The 17,526-nt window shown below is 36.7% G+C and overlaps 1 protein-coding gene across 1 annotated transcript in view; it reads left to right on the top strand.

The window, feature by feature from the left end:
* Positions 1-213: 213 nt before the first annotated feature.
* Positions 214-17,526, top strand: part of LOC129728291 (ATP-dependent RNA helicase DDX42-like) — a 32,169-nt gene continuing 14,856 nt past the window's right edge. The window contains exon 1 of the mRNA XM_055686725.1: positions 214-339. Within this exon, the coding sequence (XP_055542700.1) occupies positions 214-339 (126 nt within the window). The remainder of the gene's footprint in view (positions 340-17,526) is intronic.

Here is a 17,526-nt window from a genome sequence, read left to right as displayed (position 1 = left end):
TTCTGTGTTCAAATCAGGACCCAGAATTTGGAATATCACTTCGTCACAGTGCTGGCCAGGTGGAAGTCCTCCGAGCGATCGACCAACAAGCTACGCCATCTTTACCATCAACACCTATGACAGTACTACAGTCAGCGAAGCCCTTTGGATCCGAACCGATAAGCGAGACGAGCAAACGGGCCGTGGGACGGCGAAGGTTTACTGAATTCCCCAATGATTGCGGCCTGGGAGATTGAGATTACGGAAACAGCCAGTAGACAACGGTATCGTCGACGTGACAGCATAGGTTGTCGAGCTACAGAGAAACCAGCCTCGGTAGCAGAGTTCGGCCAAGATATTGTAAGTAATTAGCATGTGATTAGACCTCAGATAAAATGCATGTATTAAAATTCAATTAAATGAGCCACGTGGTATAGGATAGTCAGGTTACACTCCCACCCTCCTTTGCAGTAAATATATAATGCATGTAAAATTCAACTGCTATTTTCGCCCTATCAGCCGACCCTAAGAACTTTTGATAACCTTTGAGGAGGTGTTCGAGAGAAAGAGAGAGACATTGCTCACCAGGTTGAGTAGCCGGGGTGACAGGTAATGAAGATAGCCTAAAGGTTACAGAGTCCGCTTTGACAAGCGATTGGTCATGAGTTCTTATTATTTGGTGTCAGATGGATTTCTACGCATGGATTTATTATAAGGCTTCCTACCATCCTCCTACTTGACCCTCTCACGCTGAATTAAAAAAAAAAAAAAGTCAAACAGTTGAATACCTCTCCAGGCAGTTATAATTTCCGGTTCTATGCATAAAATCTATAAGGACATAAGAACGTGGCCGACGCCGTCATCGATCTTTACAAAGCGGAAGCAACTGAATTGTTGTACATCGAAGATGGTAAATTAATCCCAAATAGCCATCTATTTGTGATTCTTGTACAACTTCACTAACTGAGATTCATCACGGAACAGCAACTACTCTTGAAAGGTCAACGTAGGACTACATAAGATTGTTTGTTACATTATCTTGTATTGAATATGTTTAAAATTTTGTGCAAAATAGAAGTTGCAGTGTTACCGAATTTCAGTTTGCACATACATCACTGAACAGGAATGGAACAAACACTATACAACGCAAACAAGTTCGAAAAATCAGAGTGCATGCAGATAAAATAACATTTTGCTTCTAATTCTAACGCAAAACGAAACACTAAAAATTTTACGACCAATATATTTTGAATACTAGCATCCCGAAACGTTCGTGTGTTGTCAAAATACAGCAACTTTTCATTAGAGGAAGTGCTGGCTGATGTACCTACTATTGATGCTGCACGCTACCGCACAAAGACAGCATTTTACTGAAGGAAGTGCTGATGCACCAGCTGGCCCCGCCAATATCGCTCCTAATACCACTGCTGCTGCTCTTAAGTAAGGATTGTTGTGTTGTAGCCGCTGTCTAGAACTAATATAAGCAGTTCCGGCTGAAACAGGCTCTTATTTAAGCCAAATAGAACATTCCGAATTACTAGATCTATAATTCTGTCAACCGTGCTTGGGAAAGCAATCATAAAAGGACCAGCCAGAGGTCGAATTTTGCATGTAGACAATTTTCAATAGTACAATAGTTCGAATTACAAAATTACATTTTTTTTGCATTAAGGAGAATTCTAAGAAGATTTTCCAATCGATTGCTGCTAGAACGAAGGAAATCCATCGAAAACTAACCGCTTTATTATCATTTTAAATAGGATATATTTGCCACTTTTTCCGGTTTTAGAGTTTCATTTTACGACGTAGTTCTACGTCAAAAACTGATAAAGATATTTCAAATTGACCTCAACTGTTTAGGAACACTCCTAGAATCCAAGAAAATAAAGAAAATACTCTTAAATTTGGCTTAAATTGATTACGTTATTCTAATGAGTTGAAGAAACCGAAATAAAATAATTAAAATTCAGCCTAGAAGGGCAGAGCAAAAATTTATTCCAAATTTAGCTAAATGTGGTTCCATACATGAACGAACCTTCACAGCATAGCTGAAACTGCCTCAGAGATACAACAATGTTTATGATAAATGTTTTCAAAATATCCTAAAATACCTAAAAGTACTAAAGAGAGAGAGAGAAAAAAAAATACAAAGAAAAAAATCCTATTTTACCAGAAATTCTTGAGAGATTTACCAGATGTGTGGAGAACCTAAACAAAAAAAAAGAAGAGATTACGAAAAAAATGTTCCCAATTTTATTTAAATTATAGCAACAATGACTCTTGTACCAGAACATATGTGGAATTTTTATTATAGGCCAATGTTTTTTTTTTGGCAGATTCCCATATTTTTTGAAAAAAATCGTGGCCTTGATGCTTACATTCCGATTGGAGAGTTGACCTTCTGTTTTGTTATACACAGACTTCGCAGCCAACTGTTTAGTGTACAGGACAATAAATTGCAGGGCTAGCGCTACGATCCTACTGAAACTAACACAGTCTCTTCCGAGTCGAGACTCGAACCTACGACAGCTGGCTTGTTGAGCCAGCATCGTACCTCAAGACCAGCTGAGAGAGTATTTTCCGGCATATTGTAGGTTATCAATGATAATACAACGAAATTATTACCACGGTCGAATCAAATCAAACTATTGAAGCATCGCTTTTGCTTCTATTCATATCACCGCAGCCTTGGTAATTAGTTATTACTAGCGAAAGTTTTCCGCGTGTGCCGCTTCTCGAATGCCATTTATGAAATTAAGTGGAAATTTTATTTCTTCGGACTTCGCTCTTTTTTTTGCTGTTGTTCAGTTCTTCTCCCACTCTTTTCCGGTGTGAAATTATTGCTATTTGCATCCCTACACAATGGCCACACTGGTTTTTCTTTTCGCTGATTCCTCGACGGTGAGGGATGTTTAAATTATTGCTTCGCTTATCAGAAATCGTGCTGTGTGCTTCTTTTTATACTGCTGGCATTTTAACAACAATCCGGGGCATAAACAAAAACGGAATAAATTAATGTGATCTTTGCGATCATCCCTGCAATCCCTAGTTGTGAACTTTCGCTACCGTAGGATATCCTTTCAGTGCAGAAAGCATCCAACATCGCACGAAGGCCTGCATTCTATTGCATAAAGCCCGAACGATCCTGGGTGCAGCAGTCGGAAAGTTTTCCCGACATTTCGGGCGGAAAATACAAGCTTAACTTTTCCTCTGTTTTCATTTTAATGCTTCCGCGATCTGGGCAGGTGCTGCGCAACGTCGTTAGCAAAAGGGTTCAATTTGGTCGGTTCGTTGGGTGGGGATTTTTTTGGGTGAATAATAATCAGGCTACTCAGGTTAAAACAAGCGGAACTATCAGAGAGGCAAGGCTTCAGGCAAGGACGAAGGGCGTTGAAAGGTTCGATGCGCGGGTGTGGGTAGGGTACGCCGTCCGGTGGCTGCGTTTCGTTTTCTGATTCAAAACAGGTGTGCAGGGTTTCGGTATTATGAAAAGTACTAATCGGCAGAGCGGGATAGAACAAAAAAGTACTTTATTACTGCGAATCGATGATGCAGTTCGGCGTTAGTAGTACTCAGAGTTTTGCTCTGGTACTTGTATTGATGCAAATCGGTTCCTTCGAAGCATGAAGAGGAAAATTTTGGATGTTGGAAGCCAGGAGCAAAACTATGTGCAGTGATGTGTTTTGGTTTTGCGCTAACACAAACATTCTATTTCGAGCGAACACTTCACCGAACCTCAGATCAGAATTATTTTTAAAATGTTAGTGATTTTCTGAATTCATAAAATTTCTGGAATATTCTGTGCTATAACAATATATCAAGTGAAGTGGTTGCATTCGAATCTCAGACTCTCAGCGGGTGGTCATTCGTTGTGTCGCATCATTGAAATGGTCGCATTTCTATCTGATTGCATCACGTAAATCTTAAATAAAATAAGCGCCTATCTATACTTCTTTATCATCATCTATTATGTTAAATGTGTTTCAACTTCTGGTGTAAGATTTCAAAGCATAAGGTAGATAATTGTTTATTTTTTTGACATACTAAAACATATTCTGCACTCACAATTATGCAACCCATTGTTTAGGGGTGCAAGGAAGTATATGAATAACACGTTGACTTTATAATTAATACAGGCTACAATACATTGCTAGGCTGTCCAAAGTTTCTCTCTGATGAATGAATTGCGAATATTCTGCCACCTGAGTGTCAGTGTATGTTTCGCTCAATCTTTTTTGTACCGTACATGCAGTTACTTTAAGGTGAAACCCCATTGAATCCAAAAATGGCCGACTTCGAGTCACCACTTCGAATTTTCAAAAGCACAAGACTCGGAAATACTCATTGCGTTCCCTATGAAAATTCTATTTTATGTTTGCTTCCCCACAGCAAACATAAAATAGCATTTCACAGGGAACGCATTAACTATTTCCGAGTCTTGTGCTTTCGAAAATTCGAAGTGGTGACTCGAAGTCAGCCATTTTTTGATTCAATGAGGTTTCACCTTATTAAATGTATAGATTTAACACAACAGCCGTCGCTTTTCATACATCGAGGAAACCTGTTCGATCCCTCCGGCGTTATTCATTGAGCTTGTTTTTTTTTTTATACACGCTTCTCGGTTGACACGAGCAAAGGAAAACATTCTCCCGACTTTGCCGCTCAATTGCAACGGCCAGGAAGTGATAGCTGGGAAGTGCATGTACAACATGAAATCCCATTTGCATTTACAGCGGGCGTCCGATGTACGCGCTTATGAGGGGAAATAGGAAGTTTAAGCTTTAAACAACATATTGGAAGTAATGTCGACTAATGGAAGTCTGTTCCTAAATTCACTAAAAAAAGCATTCTGAATGTTTCAAATCACAGTTTTCAGGGAGTCGTTGAAGAGCAGATACTTATTTTGATAAACTCTCAATAATTTTATTATAGGCATAAAATATGATAAAGGGTATCCCACACCAAATTGCATCACGGAGAAACGCTGTAGAAAACTACCTCTTGAATGTTTTGTCTTGAAAATTTCGGCAGAAGTAGTTTGAAGTGTATTGTTTGTACTGTATTTTTATTGCAGTTAGTTTTTCAAAAACTGTAAAAAATGCCGTTACTCGAAAATCTACATCACAAATTGATTTTGCGCAAGCACTAGGAAAACCGTTAACGCTCTCATCGGGACATCGCAACACAACTCGGAATCGTGCAATCAACGGTGGGTCGTGAGAATTAACGGTACTAAGAAACTCTGAGCATCCAACGGAAGGAGAAATGCGGTCAGAATGGATGTTCTATTATTGATCAGGATCACAAGCGTGTTATGAAAGCGTTTACGCGGGATCCCAGAGCTTCGGTAAGGGATGTGGCCAAAAAGTTGAATCTGCCCAAATCTTTCGTTCAGAGAGCCACCGACCAAGAGGGACTGCATACGTACTAAGTGAAGAAAGCTCCAAATCGTGACGCACGGTAAAATACGTTAGGAAAGTCATGGGCCTGGAAACTGTACTGTACACCCAAATTAAATCAAATTATGTCCTTAAGTTGGAGCGTGCGGTTATGGCATTGAAGTTGGATGTAACAAAAATATGCCAGAAACTTACTAATTGGTTATATTTGATTGTTTGAATGTTTGAGAAGGATTGGTAAACTGGGTAATTTTGCTATAGGGTTTTTTCCGTGATGCATTTTGGTGTGGGACACCCTTTAAACCTTCAAAGATGTAAACGGACAATCGAACAACCAAAATACTAACTGGGAAAATAATTCTTATCTACATGGTCGAAATAGCTAATAGTCGTTGGGAATCGTTTTAAAATTAAAAAAGACGATTGAATTTAGGTTACTTGTAACACTTAGAAAGGCCAAAAAATGTCAATGTGAAAATTCAATTCGCAAAAATTACGAAGAGGTAGATGGAATCCTGAAATAATGAAATAACATAACGCTTTGAACACTTAGAAGCGCACGGATGAGAATGTTATTTCAAACCACACTGAGGCTCAGAAACACTAGTGAACGTTTCCCGAGGCCAAACTGGTAGAATAAAATAACTAGTTTCTAAAACCAGACTAAAAGTTAAAAAATGTTATCTTTCATAAAGCTTGAAGCAATTCAAGCAATTCATTCACGTTCAACTCTAAACATCAGAACATGCGGAAAAACGATCATTCAGGTGGAAAAAGGTAGTTCACGGAAATGATTTTACCTCAGCTGGTAAACCCCTCTGATGGCCAAAAATGTTCAAATTATAATTTTTTTATTTATTTATTTATTCCCTAAAATTCATCCGGTACAGGGTCTTAGTGAATTGGTGGCTGTAAAAAGCCGCCTCGAAAAAGCAGTAGCGGCTTTCAAATCGGCATAAAATCCCAGCATCTTGATAACAAGAAGATTACAAACATATGACAATACTTTTCTATACAATGATTTCATACAAACAAGCAATAGTCGAACAAACAAACATTAGTTAAGAGCTAAAAATTAAATTTTTTTCCATTAAAATTGTACTCCTCTGCGAGATGACGGGTGGGTTCATGCAGGCCATAATTAGTACGTTGCGGAGGTAGCTGCAGGAGTCGCTAATGTCGCTGAGGGCGTGAGGGGCAGTGCAGTTGAAGTAACGACAGGATGTTGGGGCAATCATAAATGCCAGTTAGGATTTTATGTGCAGTTTTAACAATGATGTCCATCCGTTGCCGTTCTAATGGCGCTATACCAACCAGTGCACAGAGATCCTCATAGGGCGAAAGCATGTCAGGGTTTCTCTAAGGCAGGATGCGGCAAATCCTTCGGACGAAAAGCTTCTGTACACGTGCAATGCGTTGGGCCCAAAACTCGTAATATGGGTCACACACGGCACAGGCAGACTCCAAAATGGAGCGCACCAGTAAACAATAGAGGGTTTTCATGGTGCCAGGATCATCAAATTCCTTACCAATTCTCATAACTAGGCCAAGTTGTCGGTTGGCTTTATTGATGATCGAGGTATAATATTGCCTAAAAGTAAGTTTAGTGTCGAGTATAACACCAAGATCAGTAATAACGTCGCAGCGCGTTAAGTTCATTCCAGCAATGCGGTAATCATAAACCAGTGGATGTTTTTTTTCGGTTAAAGCTGATTACGGAACTCTTAGGGATACTTTCGACATATAAGACGGCACCAAACAGCGAAAAGTGCAGTCGTCATGAGTTTGAAATGAGCTTATAGATTTTAGTATCATCGGCGTATAATAGTCTCGTGCCTAGAGGCAATAGCCGTGTAATATCGTTTATGAAATGTTCAAATCAGATATGTGATCGCAAATTACGCTTGCAAAGCTACGAACCGTTTATCAAAGCCAGAATACAGAATGAATACTTAAATTAAACTTAAATTAGCTTAATCCTCCCAAAGGTCTCAATTTTCCTTAAGAGTCATTGAAAATGGCTCTGACAAATGAAAAAGTACAAAAAACTAATAAACTTAGAACGCTCTAGAAACGTCTCAATGTTGGGATAATTCAGATGAGAAAGTTCATTCAAAGTAATGCTCAATTTTACAGAAATTATAATTCATTAAATATTTTAAATTTATAGAACTTTACACAGGAGTTTACAAATATTTTTAGATGTATACTATTTTTTGTTTGATTGAAGTGACGTCGAAACCAAACATAAAAAAAAACATTTAAAAAAATAGTAATAATTAGAAATTATTTGAAATATTTGAATCTTTTCCAATGGAAACTACAAAAGGTTAGCTAAGGATTGATATTAGTTTGATCATGGAGAAATCGGAAAAAAAATCCAAATCTAGAACGCACATAGGAGTATTCCACTAAAAAACCTGGCCAAAATACGTAAAAAAATTTTCAGTGTACATCGAGCTGTTGTTCCTTTTTGCATTCTCTGCAACTTAATACATTGTATTACGGCCATCTTATCTTTATCTGAGTTGTTTACAAACGTCTATAGCTATCATAACATTGGTATTGCTTAAGTCACAAATTGTTCTCCGGAAAATATAAACTTCCACTGGTGTTATTGTAACTTTAGAATGACTCTTATGTGTAAATTCAATATGGACGGTAACAATTAAGGTATTTTAAGTAAATTTATGCCGGTTATGTGTTGTAACGGTTGAAAAAATTACATCAAAACAAGGCGTTGTCATACACGTGTTTTTCAGTTTCTTTTGATTACCGAAATTTTCACAAAAAAGGATTTTTGTTTGGGTTCCCAGCAGGTCCCAGCAAAAAGGCACCCACCATTCGAAAGGTTATGTGTTCCTGAATAAGTACCAAGAAAAAAATCTGCCCCATCCTCACCCATTGGTAATTGCGGTCAATGTGAAGTTGGGACTTTCCGATTTACTAGCTCTTTTATGTTGATGATTTTAATGCCGTTTTCATACATCGATTGTTAGAATTTTACTTGTTTTTCTAGATTGTGTGATAATTTTCCGAGATTTCTCCAGAAATACCCTATTCGGGACACCAAAATTCACAGGAATGGTTGAATAGCTATAATATTTCATTTTTTCCGGTTTGAGCTTTTGTAGTGCACCTGTTTGACCAGTTGACAAAAAAGTATTCACTAGAAGCTAGAACAGGACGTGACCATGAAATGCTTCTCATGAAATAAATCAGCAATTGTTCATCATACTGTAACTGTATATCTAGAATGTTGATTTTTACAGATATTACACAGTCCGGTGTATGAAAAAGTTTCGAAAAATTGTTAAACGCTGCTAATCCTCTTGGTAAGCAGAAACATTGTAAACGAAAATTATCGATAGTTCCGACCTATAGAAAATTTTATCAATCCGCTAATTAATAGGAGAAGGCTTTCACATTGACAGACTTTGGGTTATTTTTGGTTTCTCTTGTCACGTCCTGTCCTAGAACAGAACAAGCTCTTGCTATACTTATTGAAGCTTTTCTTTTAAATTTCAGGATTTTTGCACAGAAAAGTTCATATATCACTGTTAGGTGATCTAAATTAATGAAATCTTGTTGATAACAAGTTTTTATGTATAAATATAAAGCTAAATCGAGATAAAAGCACTGTAGGACACATTTGCTATCTAAAAACTCATTGGAATAATTTTGGCCAGGTTTTTGTTCTACGCACTCCTATGTGGTTTGTTTGATTGGTATGATGTCTTAGGCAAAGTTGTAGATAATAATTTTGCTTTCGATTTTGATTTATTTTTATTTGGAAAATTTTAACTATGTTATTTTTTATCTCTTCAAGTTCAAGCAATTATCAACGTAGTGTTTAGATTTTAGAACGCATAATGAGTTCATGATTCAGTTTAAAAAAGCTTAGCTTAGCTTAGACTGTACATCAGGCTGTCCCAAAAAAAAAAAAACGATGTTGAAAAAGTCAAGGTGCTCAGCCCTAAATTGAGAGATAATGTTATTTATAGCATTTTTGTAGAACATTTCGGCTTTCTTAAAAATCGTTTTCAGGTTGCTCAAACGTGATTTATGAAAAAATGACTTTTTCAAGCTACAAAACCACTCTTATGCACTTTTTTCGAATTTGTTCGATTCCTAAGTTTTTCCATATATTTTTTTATTTTTGTGGGATTGTTTTAGAATATTTTGCACGGTTTGGTTCAGCATCACATTAAATTATTCGACTTACAGAGCCCATTAAACATCACATAAAAGTGAATTTTTCTTAAAATTTTCAGATAAAACCCTTCAAAACACATATAAAAAAAATTTTTGATCAAGAACTGAAATTTTTATTGCAAAGCGGGATTCAAGACGAAAATTTTCATGAAAAAAGATCCTTGATATCTTATCGGGGGGCTGATATATTGGCGTTTTTACATGTGATGGAAAACTATGCATTTTCTCTTTTTTTTGCCGTTTGTGCGAATAATTTCCTAAATAGTGATTCAAATGTTAATTATAGCCATAAGTTATGTTCGGAAAAGTTTCAGCATATTCAAAAATGCATCTTTCAATGTAGAAAGATGGGTGATCGATCTACCAATGAGTGAGATAGAAAATTTACTTTTTAATCAGAATAAGATAGACACAAGCTGTCTTCGACAAAGTTTTAGGTTATCTTAAAACAAGAAACTTTACCGAAGACATCATGTTTCTATCTCTTACATATTACGAGCAACAAAGAGTTTTCTATTAGAAGGCACTAAAAATCACAATTTACGTTCTAACTTTTTTCGTAGATTTTTCCGAATTTTTAAACCTTCTACTAAGTTATCAGCCATCTAAAATTGCATTTGTTTTCTGAACATTGTTATTTTTTATCTCACAAATTTGTTAAAATGCATAGTTTTCCATCACATAGAAAAATGCCAATATCTCAGTTCCCCGATAAGATATCAAGTATCTTATTTCATGTAAATTTTCGTCGTTAATCCCGCTTTGCAATGAAAATTTGAGTTCTTGATCAAAAATTTGTTTTATTTGTGTTTTGAAAGGTTTTATCTGAAAATTATTAGAAAAAATATATTTTTTGTGATGTTTAATGGGCTCTGGGAGTCAAAAAACTGAATGCAATGCTGAATTGAACCATGCGAAATATTCAAAAACAACCCCACAAAAATAAAAAAATATATGGAAAAATTTAGGAATCGAACAGAATTGAAAAAAGTGCAAAAGAGTGAGTTTGTAGCTTAAAAAAGTCATTTTTTCATAAGTCACGTTTGGGCAACCTGAAAACGATTTTTTAGAAAGTCGAAATGTTCTATAAAAATGCTATAAATAACATTAACTTTCAATTTAGGGCTGAGCACCTTGACTTTTTCAACATCGATTTTTTTTTGGGACACCGTACTGTACATATCAATGGTTGCTACTCCGTAATGGGCTCGAGCTACTCAAGATCCACAGTGAATTAACTGAATAAACAACTGGGTGTGGTCATTCTTTCTCACTGTGTATCATTCAATTACCTTTTTTTTAGGATTAAGAACATTAAATTGTATTTGTGCCGTGTCAAATAAATGATATGTGAAGAAAAAAAATCATTCAATGACCCGATCTTTTATAGAGCAATAACGGCGAAGCACGTTTTTTCTCACGTGGGGAATAATGTCCCCTTACGTAATGGGAATAATGGAGGATAGCAGCCCAAGACCGAGGGACATAGCGGGGTAATCTGGATTCGGCATTGGATCGATAATCGGTCTGTCGCCTGAAAAGTAAGTAAGTAAAGCAAGGGGAATAATGTCACTAATGGAAACACATATGAAACGGTTTGATTTGTATTCAATATGCCACCGGCCTATGAAAAAGGAGAAACGAAAAAGTGCGAGTCGATGATAGGCCGCAGCTGATCAGCAGGCTGTCAAGAGTGCAAGTCAAGCCAACTGAACATCCTCAATATGAGCAAACTAGGCTGTCATGTCCGAGCGAACAAAATACATGCGCAAGAATGAGCTGTCATATGCAACACAAGACGTTGCCTTGTGTAAGCTGTAGCTGTATGTGAGCTCTCATGAATTGCTTATTCTTGGGGCTGTTAGAGTGGAAAGAGATAAAAGGCATCAGTATAGTGTCGCTCTCTTTGTCTTTGCTTTTTATTGAGACCGAGTATACCCCTGTATTCCTACAAAGACCACGGAAGAGAGTTTATGTTAGTGGTTTATGATCAGGATTCACTTTGATAAGTGATATTGCCATGATTCAATAAGATCAAATAGATATGCTCATATGAGCGATTCTCGCTGAAACTAGGCCACTAGATGTACAAGGTTTTTCAAATTTGATATAAATGCACATAGTTTTTGGAAATAGAGAAAAAATGATAACGCCATTTTTGTTTGATCGAATTTGTAGACCCCTCGGTCACTAAATTTAAGATAGCTCAAATAAAATATCAAGAATTGTTGAAATTTCCATTTTTCTAAAAACAATTCTACCCCTTAGTGGCCGAGGGGTCAAAAAATTCAATCAAACAAAAATGGCATAATCATTTTTTCTCTATTCCTAACTAATATGTGCATTTATATCAAATTCGAAAGACCTTGTGCACCTAGTGGCCTAGTTTCAGCGAGAATTACTCATGTGTAAATATAATGTGGAATAATAAATAAATCACATAATACAATAACAAGTAGGTATTAAAATATGTAAAAAAATTACCTTTCACAGCTAAAATTGTCAAATTTTCAACGCTGCGAATAAACGTTCAATTCGCTAATAGAGGTCGTACTGGCTCATCCGGGGTTTGGATTTTTTTTTTCATTTTTCACTTGTAAAGAACAGTTAGTATGCTCATAAATGATTATTATACTCGGTATCGATAACGATATAAATAATTATAAACTACCTCACAATTGATGTTTGCAATAGATGGTAAATAATTGAATTATGGCTTTTAATCTATTTATATCGAAAAAGTTCGAAAGAAGCAACTGATTTCATTTGAAAAGTATAGCGCTTGCTTGAAGCAGGTCTCCTTATCAGTCAAAGATAATTTTTCCTAATTTTTTTCGAGATGAAAAAATTGACGCTAGTTATTTCAAAGTTATTTCCACACCCTAAGAATGCGACTGTTTTTTTTTTCCTTTAATTTGACATAATAGACACAGATTGATTTTGTATACTAAGAGACTGTATGAAACATTCATGCATTTACTGATAAATGATTCTACGTGTTTTTATATATTTAATTTTGGGATGAAAGGAGGCATGGTCGTTGGTACGATCCTGCAAAGCTTGTGAATTCATCTGGTGTCAATTATACGTCAATACTTCCAAAACTCCGGATAAACAAGTACGGCCCGTATTGGTAAGATGAACGAATGAATATTTTGCGAAATTATTTTTTTGTCAACGACAATTATCCGTTTGTAACAAAGAAAAAAGTTTTTCTCTAGAATATTAGAAGAAAATTCACAGGAATAGTTTAATGGCTATAATTTTTCATTTTTTTTTTAAGTTTGAGACCGCACTTGTAGTTTTCTTCTTGTGATTTAGTAAAATAGCTCTAAATCGGTTATTTTGAAAAAAAAAAAAAAAATTTCACAAAGTTGTGCAAAATTGACGAGGCTACAATACTGTAGAATATTACGATAGAAACTATCTGCCGAGAAAGTTAGATGCTGGAATTCATCGAAAATTTGGGTGAATCTAATTTATGATTACAGAAATATGTGCGCTCCATCATATTGCACAATTTTATAGAAGAAAGCTTAGTAGACCTAGCGTCCCCACTGATTCAAACAAGAAAAGGAGGCGCACGGTTAAGTTTGAGTGATTGCGAGCTTTCGACGCGTTTTTGTAATGGCTAGGGGCACCAAAATTCACAGGAATTTTTCAATTTTTTTCCAGTTTGAGCTTTTGGAGGGCACTTGTGTTGACCAGTGTAAAGCGCACTGAAAGTCATTCTGCTATTATGTTGCTATGATGATCTAAATTTTCTTCATAACCTCGTTGCATAGAACGCTGTCGAATGATTAACTTAGTGTCTCCACTGCTTCAACAGTGAAAGGAGGCGCACGGTTAACGTTCGCGCTGAAGGTGGTGGGAGCTTTTGACGCGTTTTTGAAATGGCTATGGGCACCAAAAATGATAAGAATGGTTGAATGGCTATAATCTTTAATTTTTTTTTCAGTTTGAGCTTCAGAACCGCACCTGTTTTTTTCTTCTTGTGATTTTGTAAAATAGCTCTAAATCGGTTATTTTGAAAAATATTTTTTTTTCTTGAAATTGTGCAAATTGTAGAACATCGTTTAACTCTATCTACAGAGATAAGAAAGTTAAATGTTGGGTTCCATCGAAAATTTAGGTAACTCTTATTTGTGATTTCCGAAACATGTGCGCTCCATCATATTGTACAATTTTGTAGAAGGAAGCTTTGAGCTAGAATAATACTATCTACCTCTAGATCCAAATTTTCCTCTAAATACGTTCCCTAGAACGCTGTAGAATGGTTGACCTAGCGTCTCCACTGATTCAACAGTGAAAGAGGTGCGTGGTTAACTTTTGCGTTTTAGTGGTAGGGAGCTTTTGACGCGTTTTTGTGCTGGCTAGGGGCGCCAAAATTCACAGGAATCTTCATTTTTTACCAGTTTGAGCTTTTGAAGTGCACCTATGTTGACCAGTGCACCTATGTTGACCAGTAAATTTCTTCCTAATCTCGTTCCCTAGAACGCTGTCGAATGGTTCACTTAGCGTCTCCATCGATTCAACAGTGAAAGGAGGCGCACGGTTAACGTTCGCTTTTGAGTGGTTGGACTTGCTTTCTACGCGTTTTTGTAATAATTTGTATAGTTACGATCAAAATCGCAAATAAACATTTGTGAAGGCCGTGAAATTACGAAAAGAAATTAAAAAATTTCAAAGTAAGCCTTTTAGGAATCGCTAACACTTCTTAAAAGTCAAGAGAAAACAAACTTAGAAAATAATTTCAAGTTCAAAAATTAATTAGGAAGATTGAAAAGCTATAAAATGGTTAATGGGTAAATGGTAGTTAGCTTCGTCTATTGGAAAAGGCATAGAACTTAACAAAAAATATTTGTAACTTCTTTAGTTTTGAACTAAGTTGTCCATTTCCCGATGGTTTTTAGCTCCTCGGGATTCGGGAACCAAAATTTGATTTTCCTGGAAATCCCGGGATTTCGGGAGGTGAACAAATGCAAAGAAAAATAAAAAAGCGACGATTTATTTAGTTTGGATTTTCAAATGTTTTAAAAATGAATGATACGTTGAGATCTGTTAAAACTATTTTTTTATTATCCGTTAAAATTTTTTTCTCGGGAATCTCATGTATGCGTAACCACATAATTTCGTTAAATTGAATTTTCATTTATAAAATAAATTAAATGCATTGAATTTATGTAATCTCTTTGAAGGAGAAAGCAAAGTAAAAAACAAACGGTTATAGTCTCACCGGTGAGCCTTAAATTAATAAATTACCAGATTAATGAACAACTAAATTACTGTGAGTGCTTTCCAGAATTTAGATTAAGATTACATACACGCAACCACAATGAATCTTGATTATGTTCAATCACTGAAACAGCATTGAAACAAATCTACAGAGGTATGAAGGTAGTCCTTTGTCACATGGCTATAAAAGATCCAGCTCCTCCCCATCGCTATTCTCAGCGCTGCAGCAATTTGTTGGGTACTTTTTATCGAATCAAAACTTTCGAACGAACTCTTGGAAATAGTTATTGAATTATCCGATTGAATCCACTTCAGGTGAGCGTCAACTTTGCCAAAAAGTCGTTCCCAATACGTAACCAAACCACACAACGTACCTGCACCAACATATCGGACAAAGATGGCACACGTGCTTGCGAACAAAGTTTGCAAATAGTCTTCCAATTCGGCACGAGAGGTCCATGTTTTTTTTTGGACCAAACGAAGCCGGTAGCCTATTGGAGTATAAAATTGGGAAAATGCGGAGCCTAAGTTTATTATCAAGTTATACTGTTATACAGTGAGTTTGCTGGCATTTGGAGTCGTTATCGGAAGGCCACACACCGGGCAGCTTTAATTGCTAAATTGGATTAATTTTACCGATTCGAATCGGCTTTCAGTTCCGGATGGTGGGTCAATTGATCGCAGCTAATAGCATGTTAACGATTTTCTACATGAATAGATCAAACAGTTCCTAAATCAGCAAAATGAATAATATATAAATTGGAAAATAATTTATTACCTTCATGGAGGCAGTGAGTTCCAGTCTCGTTCCACTGCAGGAAATCAATAGGCCATTACCGTTTCGCGTTAGGTTGGTCTCTCCTTTCTCGCTCTCTCTCTCTTTCTCTCTCTGTCTCTCCGATCCACCAAATTGGATACGAACGGTCGTCGTGGACTATATTCTGTGACTATAAAAACAGCAGGCTGTGCTCGGCAGCGACAGGTAATAGGTTGTATCGATAAATAATAATCCCTTTTCTACGAGTCGCCTCTGATTTGGAACCGTGCATGGGAAAACCGACAATCTATGCGGGAAATCGATCTATTTACCTTTGACCGGGCTTTTGATTTCTAGTTACAGTTTTGGGTTCAGCGGCGTTGCAGGTACGCCTCCGAGCAGAGAAGGTACGAGCGGTTGTGTTGAGGGTCGTGTACAGTTTAGTCTTTCGAGCGGAGCGGTGCGTTTGATGAACTATTTTCCAACAAAAATATGGCAGTGGTGAGCAGATGGAAAATAATAGGTTTCTGTCCATTTGGGATGCCTTTTCCACAACAAATATATCTATACAATTTAAGTATTGTATTAAAAATTATTAGCTGAACATGTGGTAGGGTCAATCACAGATAGTGACTTTTCAACCCTATTACAGATTTAGAAAAGGAGTAGATTTTTTTCAACACTTTCACTCCACTTTACTAAAAAAACATTAATCTTTAAAGTAAAAATCTGAAATTTTCGAAAAAAAGACCTCTCAATAGTAGAAGTATATTAAATAAATTTTTATAATTTTCTGATTCTTTTTTGACAGCGCTTAAAATAATCCAAAGATGCCAAAGTATTTAGAAAACAACTTTTGTAATATACTCAGCTTGCTAAGTTAAAGTTGAATAAAAATCTGAGCTTCTCGAAATTAAACGGTGGGTATATATGACATGAAAGCGATCATTCACCGTTTCGTTAGCATTTTTTCACAATATCTATTGAAGAAACACCGTGTAAAAGAGTCAATCATCTATCTAGTCGGTGGAGGTAAAGGGCGAATCCCGACAAATCCTATATATAAATTCGTTCGTTCCCCACTGTTACAGGAGACCATAAAATCGCCTTTATGTTAGTTTTTATTCGATAATTCAGATTCCTACCAGCAATCGAATCTGCTGCTTTCTCTTGTGTATTAGCAACAACCTGGCTTGTATCGAATCTACCAAAAATGTGACGGCTTGTTTTGGGTCCTACTATCTCTGATTTAATGTGCTAACTAATTTCCACTTTACCAATAGATTTTTTGATAGTTTCGATTTTTTGCCTATTCATATAATTGGTTATTGTACCAAAAAATGACCCTTCACTGTACACTGCAGCAGAACCATAACAACAATCAGAACAGTTTGTTGGCATTAGGGCGGCCCGGTATCGGTCCCAACGCAATCGAATAAAAAAGATGACTCTACGGGTCGTGGATAGGCAAATTTACCGGTAAATAAAATTTCACTAACCAGCAATAATCATAAAATTACGTTCAATGATTTACGATAGCGAAATAAACAGGTTGAAGGCAATGCTCGTTGGTTACGGGTATGATGCAGCGCGATTCCATCCAAGCAAGGACGACGGTTGATCCTCAATGTCATTCTAGCCAATCCGTAACCCATCCAGGGAAAGATGAGCGTGCTTCTCCACTAACTCGGGGGAAAGTCACGATAACCCACAATCATTTCAACAAAGTTTCATAAAAGTTAACAGAATATTTCGTGACATGCGGAGAGACACAAACAAGATATATTGCTGGTGGAACACATTTCTCTGTCCACTCTACATTCGAAGAGGCGAGGAACACTTTTTGCTGCCAGTTGTTCCACTTTGACACGGGTGCGGGTGCACTGTGGAATGCATTTTCGCTTGCAAAAGTTTGCACCCAGCGAGCCGCTCTACTGGCTG

This window comes from Wyeomyia smithii, chromosome 3 (assembly GCF_029784165.1).
Source record: "Wyeomyia smithii strain HCP4-BCI-WySm-NY-G18 chromosome 3, ASM2978416v1, whole genome shotgun sequence".
Taxonomy (NCBI): Eukaryota; Metazoa; Arthropoda; class Insecta; order Diptera; family Culicidae; genus Wyeomyia; species Wyeomyia smithii.
This window is presented reverse-complemented; position numbering and strand designations above follow the sequence as displayed.